The 15,790-nt window shown below is 34.3% G+C and overlaps 1 protein-coding gene across 2 annotated transcripts in view; it reads left to right on the forward strand.

Moving 5' to 3' along the window:
* The window catches only part of LOC137837333 (uncharacterized), a 34,214-nt gene extending 25,758 nt beyond the window's left edge, over positions 1–8,456 (forward strand). Inside the window, exons 12-17 of one of the 2 annotated variants that reach the window (XR_011085428.1) lie at positions 757–899; positions 6,912–7,008; positions 7,122–7,190; positions 7,291–7,425; positions 7,502–7,683; positions 8,099–8,456. Coding sequence is in view for 1 of the 2 variants with exons in the window: in XM_068646314.1 (XP_068502415.1) it covers positions 757–899; positions 6,912–7,190; positions 7,291–7,425; positions 7,502–7,683; positions 8,099–8,165 (806 nt within the window). In the remaining variant the exon portion in view is untranslated. Of the gene's footprint in view, positions 1–756; positions 900–6,911; positions 7,191–7,290; positions 7,426–7,501; positions 7,684–8,098 lie in introns of both variants that reach the window. The other variant, XM_068646314.1, reaches the window with a different exon arrangement.
* The last annotated feature ends 7,334 nt before the right edge of the window (positions 8,457–15,790 follow it).

The raw sequence follows: 15,790 nt of genomic DNA on the forward strand, positions 1-15,790 counted from the left end.
CTTGAGCTCTGATACCATGTGAAAAAATGTGTAGGTTGTAGGCAAGCATTATGGAATTACTTTTCTTGATATAAAAATGAAACAATGCATTGGTATATAAGGAGAAACGAAATCCTAATTGTACCATCCCGGGTATTGGACGACTGGGCCGAGTGATATGACTGATTGGGATCGTCTTTTAAATGACTTACATGTCAAGCTATGATCATCGCTCCTCCATTCTAAGTGGAAGATGGGTGAATTAAGAGTGAATTTGCCCATGAGAGAACTGGTGATTGGTATGATTCGGCTCCTAGAAGACCTCACTCAATCTATGCTATATTTGCGAAAATAACAACCCACTACTATTGTACACTTCGAGATTCTAATGATCGGTCATTAGACGCAATCCAAATCACCTTCACTGTTTATGAGCAAAGTATCCAATAGACAATTTAATCGGCCACTAGATGATTTCAGATCGACTCCTGGATCACCAGTTTGTCGGGAACGAATCAACCTCCAAGACCCCTCGACTATATTCACGGCATAATGACCTATTACTGATATTCTTAGCTATTCATTTGTACTGTTGCGCAGATTTTTCTGGTGATTTCAGACTTTCTTACAAAGAAATCTATATTTATTATTCAATAAATCTATACTTATACAGTAAGTGTGCAATATGTACATTCATATCATATTTCACCAGTACATAGAAAGAATAGTAAATTTTGTGAAAGATCAAAAAACATCAAAGTTTTTTATATTCTGCAGATGTTGGCAATTCTAAGGTTGACGAGTCACAGCAACAGATTTTTCCTGATGATTCGGGGACTGAATCTACTGCTAGTACTGGAATTAGCAAGAATTTTATGAATGAAGATGAACTGAAATCCACGTATGCTGTAGACTCTCCGGTATATCGACCAACTCAGACCTTTATATATGCTTTAAGACACATTATCTTATATACTGTTCAACTTGCTGAAGCATATACTTTACACATGCACACACATACCTACGTGCTATGTTTTCTGCACAAAATGTTGCCATGCATCTGATTTATATCAATAAACCCTGGATCATATAAAGGTAGAGCCAGTGAGTCTGCCATCCTAGTTTGACTATGAAGATTAGGTGAGAAAAGGAATGGACGTAAAATACAATAAGTCCAAAATACCCTCACTTAATGGTCATTTGTGAGGGTATTCTGGGCTTTTCCGGTCTTTTCAAATGTATTTTTTATATTATATATTATATATTATATATTAAGCGTTACAATGTATTATGTGGAACATAAACGAAAACAACCCGCGAACGTATTCTTCTTCATCACGTTACGTTATCTCCTCTCCTCACACGGTAAGCCTTCTTCTCCTCGGACCACCCCTTACCGGCGACCTTCATCCTCCGGCGACCAACATCTCCGGCAACAGTAAGTAAGAATTTTCTTCAACTCTTTTCTTTTTCTTCATTTTCTTTCCGTTTTCTTTTCTATTTCTGGTTTTTTCAGAACTGATATATCTTTTTTCTTATTTAGTCCTTCGGTTTTAATATTTTCTTAAAATAGTTTAATTCGGTTTGCGTTCTGCTGCTGCCAACAAGTTTTGATTATTTTTTTCAGTGTCTTATTATTTAAAAAATAATAACTCGTTTGGCATTCTGCGCTGCTCACAAGTTTTGATTCTTTTCTTCAGTCTTTATCTCGGTATCTTTTTAAATTTGTTTAATCCTTTTGTGCTCATATTCAATTTTTATTAAGTTTTATGTTCTGCTTCTCTTTATTTCAATCTTTTATTGAGTAATTTTAAAAAAGAATTTAATTCTTTTGCGTTCTTATTCAGTTTTGTTATTGTTCTCTGCTTACCTTTCTCTCGGTTTCTGATATTTTTAATATCATTTTTTTGTGTTCAGCTGCCATTTATTTTATGTTTTCTATTCAGTTTCTTATCCAACTTTTGTTTTTCAGCAGCCATGAAACTTTTAATCAGAACCATCGCTTCTGATTCGAAGCCAATGCTGTCCCAAAAATCAATGTCTTCATCAACTGACATGTTCAAGCCCACTGGTGAGAAGGTTGATGTCTTATTGGAAATGGAACAGCTTAAAGACCAGAAACAATAGGAAGAGTGAAGTGATTTTTTCCTAAAAGCATATTACTAGAGCCAAAAAACATCAACTCGAAATAAGAGATGTGGGTGCTTTTAGGAAGATATCACAGGATGTTAAATTGGAAATGAAGGCAGTATTTGATCAGAAAAAGGCTGAAAACGATACATATACATATACATATATATATACATATACATATACATATATATATATATGTGTGTGTGTGTGTGTATGTATATATATACATATATATATATATACATATATATATATATATACATATATACATACATACATACGTGCAAGACTTAGCAGTGGAAAAAGGCCCATGCATCAGCTGAAGCCAAGCCACTTCAACTACTGCCAAGAAGAACTTAAATTTTAAAAGTCCAATTGATTTTCTCTTTTCCAAGAGACCTGAAGAAAAGATCAATTTGGGAAAAGCAATGGCGGCACAAACGAGTATAAATTATACTTGGAAGGAGGCAAGAGCAAGGGCAGTTCAGTACATTGCTTGTTTCTGTTTTAGGAATGTAATTCTATTCAATCTTGCATGCTCAAAGAGTTTCAAATTGATGATTGATGTGATAGCACTTATGGTCCTTATTTAAAGCCTTCAATTGATCATGCATTGAGAATTCCACTCCTTAAAAAAGAGTTGGAATACAAGGACATGCTACGAGAAATGAAATATGGATGCTAAATTATGTTAGATTGTTGGACGGATAAGAAGAATAGGACTTCAATTAACATTTTGGTAAAGTGTTCATTGGGAACAATGTGTGTCAAAAAGTGTTGATGCTTCTGAATATGTGAAGACTGGTGAAAAGATTTGAGGTTTTGAATAGCTTTGTTGAGGAAATTGGAGAAAAGAATGTTATTCAAATGGTGATAGACAATGGAAGTAATTATTTCATGGTGGGTAAAAGTACTCACCTCAATGAATAATGCTGGTAGTTATATTTACAGCTTTTAATTTGTTGGTTTTGGTAACCTAAAGTTATTTTGAACTCCATGTGCTGTACACTGTCTTGACTTGATGCTTGAAGATATTGGACAAATCCCTAAAGTTAAACGGGCCATAGAAAGGGGCATGAGGCTTGTAGGTTACATTTGTAACCATTCAGTGGTGCTAAACACCATGAGGAAGTTTACAAACAAGACCGAGTTAAGTCAGGCATGGAGTTACAAGATTTGCTACCATGTTCCTTACCTTACAAAATTTGCACAAACAAAAGGCTAATTTTATAAGGATGTCCACGGTGGATGAATGGTTGAAGTCTAAGGGAACTAAAGAAACTATGGGAAAGAAAGGAATGGATGTTGTTCTTATGACATCATTTTGGACTGATGTGCTCTAAGTTTAAAGGTTTGGGCCTCTTGTGTGTGAGTTGAGATTGGTGAATAATGAAAATGCAAAACCGCCATGGGGCTGGAGAACCTTTGAAATACACTAGGAGACAAAATACTAATGTGGGAGGAAGCAGCTGCATCTAATTCTAGGAAGGAAAAAGGAAAAGGAGTGGTGGAAGAGGAGGAAGAGTACAGTTATAATGCTATGATGAAGGAGATGAAGATTCTGATTATTATTATTGAGAACTGGAGTATTAGAAGCTGATAATTTAGGCTTTATGTATGGTTTTACTTGATTGACTTTATAATCTATATTTGTTTAAGTACCATGACGTTTTACTATTAATTATGACTAGTATGAATTTTGAGTTTTCTTTTCTGTTTTTAAGCTTATATATTTTGTATACTAATTATTTAATATATATATATAATATATATATAAAATATTACAATAGTAGTCCCACTATCCCAGTTTTGGGGTCTACGACTTCGCTATTGACTAATATCTCTCACTGCAAAGGAAGTATTAGGTCTAATGATTGTCAAATAGATGAGTTTTGCAATCAATCTCTTGTACCTTTCAGGATATAAATTTGGTTCATGTTGCTTTGCCATTAACTTCTGATTTGTGTCCATGGGATGGGCCTACGATCAATCATCCTTGTTTCTTCCATCCTTGTTTCTTCCATAATATCCTGTACATACTTTCTATGTGAAATAGCAATGCCTTCCTTGAATTGAGCCACCTCTATATCAAGGAAGTATTTTAGGCAGCTTATATTTGTTAGTATGAAAGTTACTGAATAAATGTTGTTTCAACTCTAGAAAAATCATTTCATATGATTACTACATCATGTGACAACTAGGTAAACCAATTTTCTATGAGAAATGTTGCAATAAATAACAAAATGATATGCTTCACTTCGTGTCATCCCAAAATTTTGCCCCTGACTAAATTTTCCAAACCAAAGTCTTGTAGATTATTTTAACCCAAGAGATTGCTTCATGTGAATCTCCTCTTCCAACTAACGATGAAGAAAGGCTTTTTTAATGTCTAATTTATGGAGAATTTTTATTATTTTACCAAATGGGTTTTTTATTTAGTTGAAGAAAATAGACAAAAGTTTGAACCCAAGTACATTGTGCATATTCATCAACAAAGCTGACCAAATATCCAAAACCAAAAGATGTTACATGGCTAGGACAATCAATTGGTTTTTATCTCATTGAATAAAGACACGAAAATAAACTAGAGTTATTATCAATCTTTTATTAAATATATTCAGGTATACCAAGACTATTCATCTATAAAGCTAACAAAATATATAAAATTGAAATATATGGCTTGGAGCCCAATATCAGATTGAATAGTAAAAAAATCCGTGTTATCTTTTTTGAGTTTGCTTGGAAAAGATGATTGAACATGTTTCCCTAGTTAACATGATACACTCTAAAATCTAGAGTTGTTGGAGATCAAGAACTATTATTTTCAATTTCCATACTTGCGTTACCCAAATATGGTCATCAAAAACCTTTAGAGGTAAAGAAGAAAAATAAGGCATTGAGGGGTTAGTTTTCATATGGGAAAGGCCTTGTAATTCATGTTCTACGTCAATCAAACAACTTGCACCAAGTTCTTTTATGACAAAGGAATCAAAATTAAATGTTAAGGAGTGAGTCAATTGACTTATAGAGATCATACTATAAGGTCAATAGTGAAATAAAGAGCAAAATTTAAATTTAAAGAAGAATAGGGAGGAACATGACAAACTCAACAAGATGCAATTTTGGACTCATTAGCCAAGGTAACAATGTCAGGGAATTTAGGCGAAGAAATAGGAATTATTACCAAAAATATGGTTAGAAACACTTGAATCAGTAGTGCATGGAATACAAGTTGCTGAGGCACTTGGCATCAAAGATGATTAAGACTTGGCTATTGGATTTTAGCCTGAGAACTTTTGGCTCAAATTTTAGATTTAGATATATGTGCTGGCATTTTAAGAAACTCATACAAGGAATAACATGTTCCTTGAGTATATGTCCCATCCTTTTACAGTATGATCCTTGGGGTGACCACTTCTGCTTCATATCCTCCATGGATCCCATGCATCATTTTTCCTGGGTAGATACCATGACTGAAGTTTCAACAAATTCAGATCAAGTCCCACCATTTTTCTGGGTTAGAATATAAAGAAGACATGCCGTAAGGTTTTACATTGAAGAAACTTTTTGACGTGTCAAAATTTAATCAAAAAAATTTGGGTTCATGGCATGCAAGACCAATACCATGAACAACCTATGAAGTTTCTTTTTCATTTCATCTACCAAATCGGCTTCCAAAACCATTTTTTGTTCAACTGCAGATTGGACTTGAGCAATAAAAGAGATCATGTAATGATTTAATTGTTTGATAGATGCCAACTTCTGAGGTAAATCATATAGACATTGAATTGGCAAGGATATTTTAGGACCTACTCCAAAAGGAATTATAGGTTTTGAAAGTCCTCAAGGTTCCTAAAATGTTGGGCTCTACAGATTGTCACAACAAAACTCAGTTGGAAATCAAACTTCACTACTCTTAACTTGTCTTTTAATCTAGGTATGCGAAGACATCATCACTATAGAACTTAAATATCTCTAACTGATCGTGATGTCAAGGATCCATAGTTCCACAAAAGGTGACCAAGATAGATAGTTTTTGTCATTGAGTTTCTTTGAAGTTGTGGTTGGAAGATGGACAAAAAAAATCCAGAATTAGCAAAGGGAGGAGGATAACAACCCACTTTCCTAACAGATAAAAGAAGGAAGGGGGACCTTGAAATGGAGCTAGAAGGTGCTGACGAGGTTATTGGTGGTAGCGCAACTATTTTCTAAAATGAGAACAGTGTGTGGACTACACGTGACTAGTGGAGCAATCTAAGTACTGACTGATTCACCTGCCCAAACTGTCACTGCACGAAAAAGATAAAGAGAAACAGACCATTGCAAGACAAAAGAATTTAACACACACACACATATATATTTAACAGTTTCCTTGCATTTTATCATTATATGAAAATGAATTAGTTAGCTAAACTGATTTTAAACATGAAAGCTAGAAGACTAACTGTATGTTTGGATTTCAGTTAGGAAATTAAGTCAAGTTGAACTCAACTAGAGGTAAAAAAAAGTAACTCATTGTAACTTTTAAGTCAAGTGAAGTTTGAGTTAAATTTTGCTTCTAACTGAATCTAAAAGAATGTTAAACATATTGGGACAGTATTCTGTGGAACTGAAAGTTGGTTTGGGTGTTTCAACTGAAATACAAACATACTTAGATAGTAATAATAGTTCTTTAAGCAATAAGATGGGTTGGGTCCAACAGAAAACTTATTCTGCTTTGTACACAGCAAATATTGTGTGTGTTGTGTAAAATATATTCACGGGTGATTCAAACTGACTGTTTGACGTTTATGCTGCAGGCAGGAGGAGTACCTACCTCTCTTCCAGAGCCTGTTCAGACTTCTAGAGATATTGATTTGTCTCCCAGCCAACCATTACAATTAAATCAGCGTACTGGTAACCTTGGTGTTATAGGAAGAAATTCTACTGACCTTGGACCTGTTGGTGACAACTTTAGTGCATTAACTGCTAATTCTGGTGGAGTTCGTGATCAGTTATATAATTTGCAGATGCTTGAGGCAGCTCACCTCAAACTTCCGCAACCTAAGGACTCAGAACATCCCAGGACCTATACTCCTGTATACTTTTTTAGTTTTAATAATCCTCATTTTAATTGAATACTATATTATGTATTAATAGATTATAAGACAAAATTTTCCCTTTTTTTCGGTTATGCAGAAACATCCTACAATAACTCCTCCTAGTTTTCCTCAAGTACAGGCACCTATTGTTAATAATCCTGCCTTTTGGGAGAGAGTGGGTCTAGAACCATATGGTACTGATACCCTGTTCTTTTCATTTTACTATCAACAGGTACACGGACTTTTTGGGTGATGATTAGTATTACTCTCATTCAGTCATGTTAGCTTACATTCATTATTTTCTGTAGAACACTTACCAACAATATATGGCTGCAAAAGAGCTAAAGAAGCAGTCTTGGAGATATCACCGCAAGTATAACACATGGTTTCAACGGCATGAAGAGCCAAAAGTTGCAACAGATGAATATGAGCAAGGAACATATGTGTACTTTGATTTCCATATAGAAAATGATGACATGCAACATGGGTGGTAAGCATAGTGAACTTATAATTTCATCTATTTGCACTCATAGTAATGTTTCACTTTTGATTGGAGATGGCTATCTTTTAAAACATTGCGCAAATATCCATTTTCTTTTGTTTAGTTTAATGTCAATTTATGTAATCAGATCGGAGGTTAAAGGGGGAACAACTTGGTTCCTTAAAGGACTATAGCAATGGGCATTTAGTGTCTACTCAAACCCTACCAGCCTTGTTATCCTTGCATAAAATATGATTAGTTAATGTTTGGCACTGTGCTTTTGGTTACTATCAATTTAATTCAAAAAAATAATTTATGGATTGTATTTTCTTGTTTTCCCTTCTGGTTCAGAAATCCATTAAATGGTTGTTATGTTGGTTATTTGGCACTGCACTTCTGATTGTCCTGATTTGATTATTCTCAGGTGTCAAAGAATCAAGACTGACTTCACTTTTGAATATAATTACCTTGAAGATGAGCCTATTGTCTAGAAGATGCCCGCTGGTAAATATGTGACCTCATGTTCTTATTAGTGTTTGTACATCGATAAATTACATTTGCCTTCCAAGGAAGGAAAAATGTCTTGTGTAAAAGAGAATACCGCAGAATGTTGAATAACATTACATGCACAACCTTTGTTTTCGCATAGTTTTCTTACGGATGATGCAAAGAAATTTCTAAAGTTCGATTTTAAAGCTTGTATTGTGGATCATTACAGCTTTTAAACTATCCCTACACACTTCCATGAGGTGTGAGAAATATAAATATTATTTCTGCATGCACCTTTGTCTAAAAGACTTTGAATTGTACAATCCTGAACTTAAAAATTTAAGTGTTAGTATTCTAAGATTTTTTAATTCAGAATTTTTTTTCAATATTATTCAACATTCCTGTTCTAACAATCTTCAAATATAAGTTTGAAATTAATTTTTTTTATTTTGGATTAGTTAATCTAGAATTTATGAATTTATTCTTTTCACTTATGGATTGACTAATATGAAATTCATTAGAAAGTTTGGTTTTTATCACTAGAACAAGATGCATGTAGTGTAAGAATAATTTGTCACGCCTTTATACCAGCCATTTGCTTGCTTTCAGTTGTCAAAGAAAAATTCTTTCTACATGGAGTGGTGAGAATACCTTTTGACCCTTAATGAAAAAAAATAAAAATAAAACCCTTTCTTCATCTCTCCCACACTTCATCTCCTGTTCTTCTCCATAGCAGCACACTCTTATCATCTGCTCGTCCTAGTGTTTTTGGTTGGAGAGCACTTCTGGACCCCTTTGCCTTGGACAATCATTGTCCTGTTGTGTCGATTGGAGAAGTTGGTAAACCTTAGCCTTTGACATTTTCGCTTATGTATCCTTCTTTATGGATTAGGAAAATTTGGGAAGTTTTTTTATTACACAATCTAAAATATATTAAGTGTTTTAAATTTGGATTGTGTAATTTGAAAAATATTTTTTATCTGGATATACATCTTGGATTATACAATCTGAAATGTATATATGAATCTAGAAATATCTTTTAAATTGTATAATTTGGAATGTTATTTTTTCAAATATATTTTAGACTGCGTGATTTGGATGTATTTCTGGATGTGGAAATATCTTGTGGATTGTGCAATTGAGAATATACTTAAAAATATAAAGTATTTTGGATTATGCAATTCGGAAGGTGTTAAGTTTTGAAATATATTTTGGATTATAAAATCGGTAAGATATTTAAGGATTTTCAAATATATTCTATATTGTGCAATTCGGAATGTATTTCTTATTATAAATATTATTTGTATTAGCAATATAAGTTTATTATATTTTGTTTAGTTCAAAATTCAATGTCATTTATAAGAGAGGAGAGGAGAGGAAGAGAGAAAGGGTAGGGGTGTAAATGACTACAAGCTTCTAAAAACTAGGTCAAATGTGAGCACATTAGAGCGTCTTCTAGAATTTAGGTCAAAGGTGAGCACATGGAGTGTGTTTCTAGAAGTTAGGTTAAGGTGAGCTTTGGCACAAGCCATATTTATGCTAAGTACACCCTAATCTATTGACACCAAAAACAGGGAAAATAGTTGGTGCTCAGTCCAATTATGTGGGTAGTGGATTCTCTATCACTCAGGGTTTCATCATGCTCCTTGTGTTGGAGAGAATTCGTCCACAAATTTGAAACAACTACAAAGAAAGGAGTTGGATCGTTAACATTAAATGAATTACTTCCTAAATATGTGTTAGGCAAATCTAACTCTTTAGCATTATTATTGATTCTTTTAATGATTTGAAAGGGACCGTCACCACGAGAAAGAGTTTAGATTTCCTTTGAGTTGGGAAATGATCCTTTCTCAAGTGAAACCATACCCAGTCTCCAGATTCAAAGATCATTTCTTTGCGTCTTTATTTTCATGTTGAGCATACTTTCCTACCTTCCTTTCAATTTTTCGCTTGGCGTGTTGGTGCAAGTTTTTAATAAATGTAGCTTTTTCAAAACCATCTTTGCACAACACTTCATCAAGTACAGGGATTGGAAGTAGGTCAAGAGGTGTAAGGGGATTGAACCCATACACAACCTCAAAAGGGGTGTGAGAAGTAGTAGAAAACTCAATGTGAGGATGTAAGTCCTCCCATACCCTAGGATTCCCAAAAATAAGGCATCTTAACATTTGGGACAAAATTTTGTTGACCACTTATGTTTGTCTGTTTGTTTAGGGGTGACAAGTAGTAGAAAACACCAGTTTAGTGTCGAGTTTACCCCCACAACGTTTTCCAAAATTGACTTAAGAACTTAGAGTCTCTATCAGATAGTGTACTTCTAGGAAGCCCATGCAATCTAACAACTTCCTTAAAAAAGAAATTGGAAATATTACAAACATCATCCACTTTGTGGCATGGAATGAAATAGGCCATTTTGAAAAAATGGTGCTCTACCACAAAGCTAGAATCCATTCCGTCTTGGGAAGCCCTATAATGAAATCCATAAAATGTATACCCAAGGCATGTTAAGGATGGGCAGAGGGGTATACAAACCATGGGGTTGAACCTTAGACTTAGTTTTCCTACACGCTATGCATTTATCACAAAAGTTGTGTACAGATTTTCGCATGTTGGGCCAAAAAAATTGTTCATGTAAGGTATCTAAGGTTTTTGCTACCTCAAAATATCCCATTAAACCACCCTCATGTGCCTCCTTCACAAAATATTGTCTCAAAGATCCTTGAGGCACCCAAAGTCTTTTTCCTTTAAAGAGAAAACCTTCATGGATGAAAAAGTCTTTGTGGGCTCTTTTTTATCACTCTTGCAATATATGAGAAAAATGAATGTCTTGTAAATTTCCTTGATGTGATCGAAACCTAAGTATTGAGTGTTTAAGAAATTGAGCAAGGTGTGTTTTCTAGAAAGAGCATCAACAACCACATTTGACTTGCCTTGCTTATGTTTGATCACATAGGGAAATTGCTCAATAAACTCTACCCATTTGCTATGTCTCTTGTTAAGTTTGCTCTGGCTTTTCAAATATTTAAGAGATTCGTGATCACTGTGTATCACAAAATCTTTTGGAAAATGGTAATGTTGTTAGTTTTGAAAAGCCCTAACAAGAACATAAAGCTATTTGTCATAGGTGGAGTAGTTGAGGTGACTTCCTTTTAGTTTCTCACTAAAATAAGCTATGGGATAGCCCTCGTGAAGGAGGACAACCCTAATGCCTATATTAGAGGCATCACACTCAACTCAAATGACTTAGTAAAGTTTGGTAGTGTTAAGATGGGGGAGCTTTGGTCAAGTTGTCTTTCAAAGTTTTAAAAGCTTTAGCTTGTTCTTGGTTCCATTTAAACACTACATCTTTTTTTACTATCTCATTTAGAGTTACAACAATAGTATTAAAATTGTTCACAAATCTTCTATAGAAACTAGCTAACCCATGAAAAATTCTCACTTTGCTAACATTTGTGGGTGTAGGCCAATTCCTTATTGTTGCTACCTTTTGTTCATCAACATGTACTCCTTTAAAGCTATCTACAAACCTTAAGAACTCAACATGGTCTATGGAAAGACACATTTTCCAGGATTAGCATACAATAAATCTTTTCTAAGGGTTTCTAGTACCTTTCTAACATACACTTTATGGTCTTCTATGTTCAAGTTGGTATATAAGAATATCATCAAAATAGATCAGTACAAACTTGCCTATAGAAGGTCTTAAAATATCATGCAAAATTCACATAAAGGTGTTCAGAGCATTGGTTAAGCCAAAGGGCGTGATTAACCACTCACACAATCCAAATTTGGTCTTAAAGGCGGTTTTCCATTCATCTTCCAGTTTAATCCGAATTTGATTATACCCACTTTTAAGATCAATTTTAGTGAAAACTTGAGACCCATGTAACTCATCTAACAAGTCATCTAATCTAGGGATGGAATGCCTATACTCAATGGTTATGTTATTAATGGTGCGACAGTCTATACATTCTCAAACTTTCATCCCTTTTAGGGACAAGAATGTCTGGCATAGCACAAGGACTCATGTTATCTTTGACCCAACCCTTTTCTAATAACCCCTCGATGATTGGGAATTATAGTATTACAACTCCCCATTTTACCATCATGGTTCTTTTTATAGGACAATCGGCAACTATGTGCCCAAAACCTAGACATTTGAAACATTTTCTAGTTGAGGTTTTGGTGGGTGATTTAGAAGTAGAAGTAGAAGGGCGATCTTTAGAAACTCTAGTTTGTGAAGTGGTTTATTTTGAGAAATTGGAAAGAAAGGTTTTGGTTTGAAATTTGTTTTTGTCCTTCCAAGAAGAGTTATACAAGCCATCATTATGAGTATTTTTTAAAGAGGTTTTCTTTAAAACTTGTGGTTCCACCTTGATGGTTAGGTAAACCAATTTTTCCAATGAAGTATACTCATATAATTCTACAATATCTTGTATTTCTCACCTTAAACCACTTACAAACCTAGCAATCTTTGACTCTTCACTTTCATGCACATTAATTTTAGTCAAATGATGATGTGAATTGATTTTAGAATTGCACACATTTTTAGGATTTTCAATGAAGTTATGATTGTGATTAACAATTATGGTGAGACTTAATGAAGATTGTCACTGGACACAAACTTAACCAAGTGGTTAAGTAAGTATGAAGGTTATCTTCAATAGAACAAAGAGAAAAACATAATATTAAAGTGAGGGTGATGATTGCAAAATTGAAAACAACAGAAGATCACAATGAGCAAGTAATGACTGAATTAAAAGGAAGAGAAGATAAGCAATAAAAGTGAAAGAGAATTGGTGAAATGGAAAACAGAATAAAGGAAATGATTGAGAGAAAGAAAGCTTACAGAGGAGATGGCAATGGTGATAGCATCACACCACTTGGAATGGTGGAGAGTTCTAAGATGAGTGGTGAGAAGTAGCCACTTGAAGAATACTCTAATCAAGATAAAACCTAAAGAAAGCTTGGAAAAGCAGTCAAGGATTCACTCTGATAGAGTTTTCTTACTATTCAAATTCGATGTGTTTACAATGAGGCAAGGAACCTATTTATAGGAGAGGGTGCCTTAGATAGCAAAAGTGAGGGTAAGGGGCGATAATGACAGAAACCTTCTAGAAGGTAGGTTAAAGTAAGGTGTCACCCAAGCTAGCCTTAATCTTTTAAAAACTAGGTTAAATGAAAGTAAAGAGCGGTTTTATGAGGTGTTTCTAGAAGTTAGGTTTAAGTGGGTTTGGTACAAGCCCATATTATACTAAGTACACCCTAATCTAGCTTATTCTTCTATTTGGGGCCAATGTGAGCTCAATTTATTTACTTGATCTTGTCTTGTAAAAAGACCAGAAGAAATAACAGTTGATATTTTGGTCCATGTCTAGTTCTTCTTCTGCTGAGGCTCTTCTGAGGTTTTGTGGGGTCTTGTCTTGCATGCTGGGATGACTGTGTGTTTTGTTCTTTGATCATCTGTTTGTCGAGTTGATTTGTATCATGCCCCCCGAGTTGAAAAGAATTTGACCTCAAATTTAGAACTCCTGCAGATAACATAGTTAGTTTGTTCATTTGAAATATAGAAATGTTTATATTTGTGCATGGTGAAGAAAACTTATGTTCATTTAGCTTTAGGAGTTTGGGTGGAATGGTTCTAGCTACATGTAATGTTTGTAGAGAATTTTTAAGGTCAAAGGGAATTTGTTGTGAAAAGCTTCTTATAAGGTATAAACCTTTAGAAGGATTTTGAAAAAATTCTCACATTTCTCTAACAAATGTTTCATGTAATTAGAGCTATGAGTAGATAAACAAGATAAGGAAAGATAGTATCGAAGTGAGACGACAATATTTATTTTCGGACGAACCAACATTACTGTTTTCGGCACGTGTGGTGAGATGAGGAGACCCGTTTTGTCATTTTCCTTACCTTTTTCAGATTGAATTTTTGTTTTCATTTTTATTTGATCCTTATTAACTTCTTTGGGGGAGAAATGTTTAAATATAAACTTGTGCCCTTGGAAGTTGAAACAAAATTTATTTATATGGCCATCATGTAAAATCTTTCTATCATATTGTTGAGGCCTTCTCGAAAGCACATGTATGACTTCCATTAGCACAACATTACATAAAACTTCATCTTTATATTTTCTAATGAAAAATGTTAGGAGGACTTGTTTATTGACCATAATTTCACCCTCTTCACTAAGCCATTGTAATTTATAGGGCTTTTTATGAGAGATAGTGGGTAATCCAAGTTTCTTCACTACTCTTGTACTTGCCACGTTAGCACAACTACCCCCATCTATGATTATGGAACACAACTTGTTGTTGATAAGGCAGCAGGTGTGAAAAATATTTTTTCTTTGGGTTTCATCAAAAGGTTTTTGAATTGTTCCCAACATTCACCTTGCCACCAATAAGTCACCCTCACAAGGTATTTCACCTTCATCTTCACAAGGGTTTTGGAGGGGTAGGGGAGTTAGATATAGAATATTGATCACTATGGTCACTTACTACTCCCTTTTGCCATCATGGTTCTTTTATTAGGGAAATTTGTAGCTATGTGTTCAAAACCTAAACATTTAAAACATTTTTTATTTGAGGTTTTGGACGACGATTTAAGTCTAGAAGGAGAAAGATTGTCTTTAGAAGGTTGATGTTGTGAGATGGATTCTCTAGATAAATTGGAAGGAGAATCTTGATTTTGAAATTTATTTTTTTCCTTCCAAGAGGATTTGTAAAAGTCATCATTATGAGTATTTTTAAAAGTGTTTTTCTTTAAAATTTGTGATTCAACCTTGATAGCTAGGTGAACCAATTTTTCCAAAGATGTATACTCATATAATTCTACAACATTTTGAATTTCTCGCCTTAATCCACTCACAAATCTAGTTATCTTTGACTCTTCACTTTCATGCATATTAATTTTAGTCAAAGTAACTTCTAAATCTTTAAAATATTCATCCATCATCCTAGATCCTTGATGAAGTCGTGAGAGCTTCAACAAGAGCAAACATTTAAATCGTTCCAAAAGACTACGATTGATCTCTTATTTAGCCCAATGTCCATTACAAGTTGATGCCACCATTACATGGCATAATCTTCAAACTCTAGGGAAGCTAACTTAACTCGTTGGTCCTCATCTACATCATATATATTAAATATTTGTTCTAGCTTAGCTTCCCATCCTAGGTACAAATTTTTGTCATTATCCCTATTGAAACTAGGTAACTTTACAAAAGGAATTTTCTTCTTGTGTAGTTGATGATGGTGGTGCATATCTTCATAAATATGCCCTCACCATTCTTCATTATCTTCCTTTTGACTTCCATAATGCCTTTGGTATCTTGTGGCTCTTTTAAGCTCCCATCTTCTGTGTCGGGTTTTCCTTTCTTGGGATTCTTCTAGCATTTGAAGCCTCTCCATCATTTTTTACATATCTTCCTCTCTTTGGACCAAGCTCCTATTGGTTTCCTCAAGCTCCAACATAAGGTTTTCCCTTTGAGGAGAAGGTGGCTAGGAGGATTCCCCTGAGTGAGCCATAATTGTGTACAAACAAAATCAAACAATTAGTTTTAAACAACAATTAAGTCACTCTCTCACGTGTATCACTCGGTTTTTTGAGAAAAAAAAATTAAGG

This window comes from Phaseolus vulgaris, chromosome 4 (genome assembly GCF_000499845.2).
Source record: "Phaseolus vulgaris cultivar G19833 chromosome 4, P. vulgaris v2.0, whole genome shotgun sequence".
Taxonomy (NCBI): domain Eukaryota; kingdom Viridiplantae; phylum Streptophyta; class Magnoliopsida; order Fabales; family Fabaceae; genus Phaseolus; species Phaseolus vulgaris.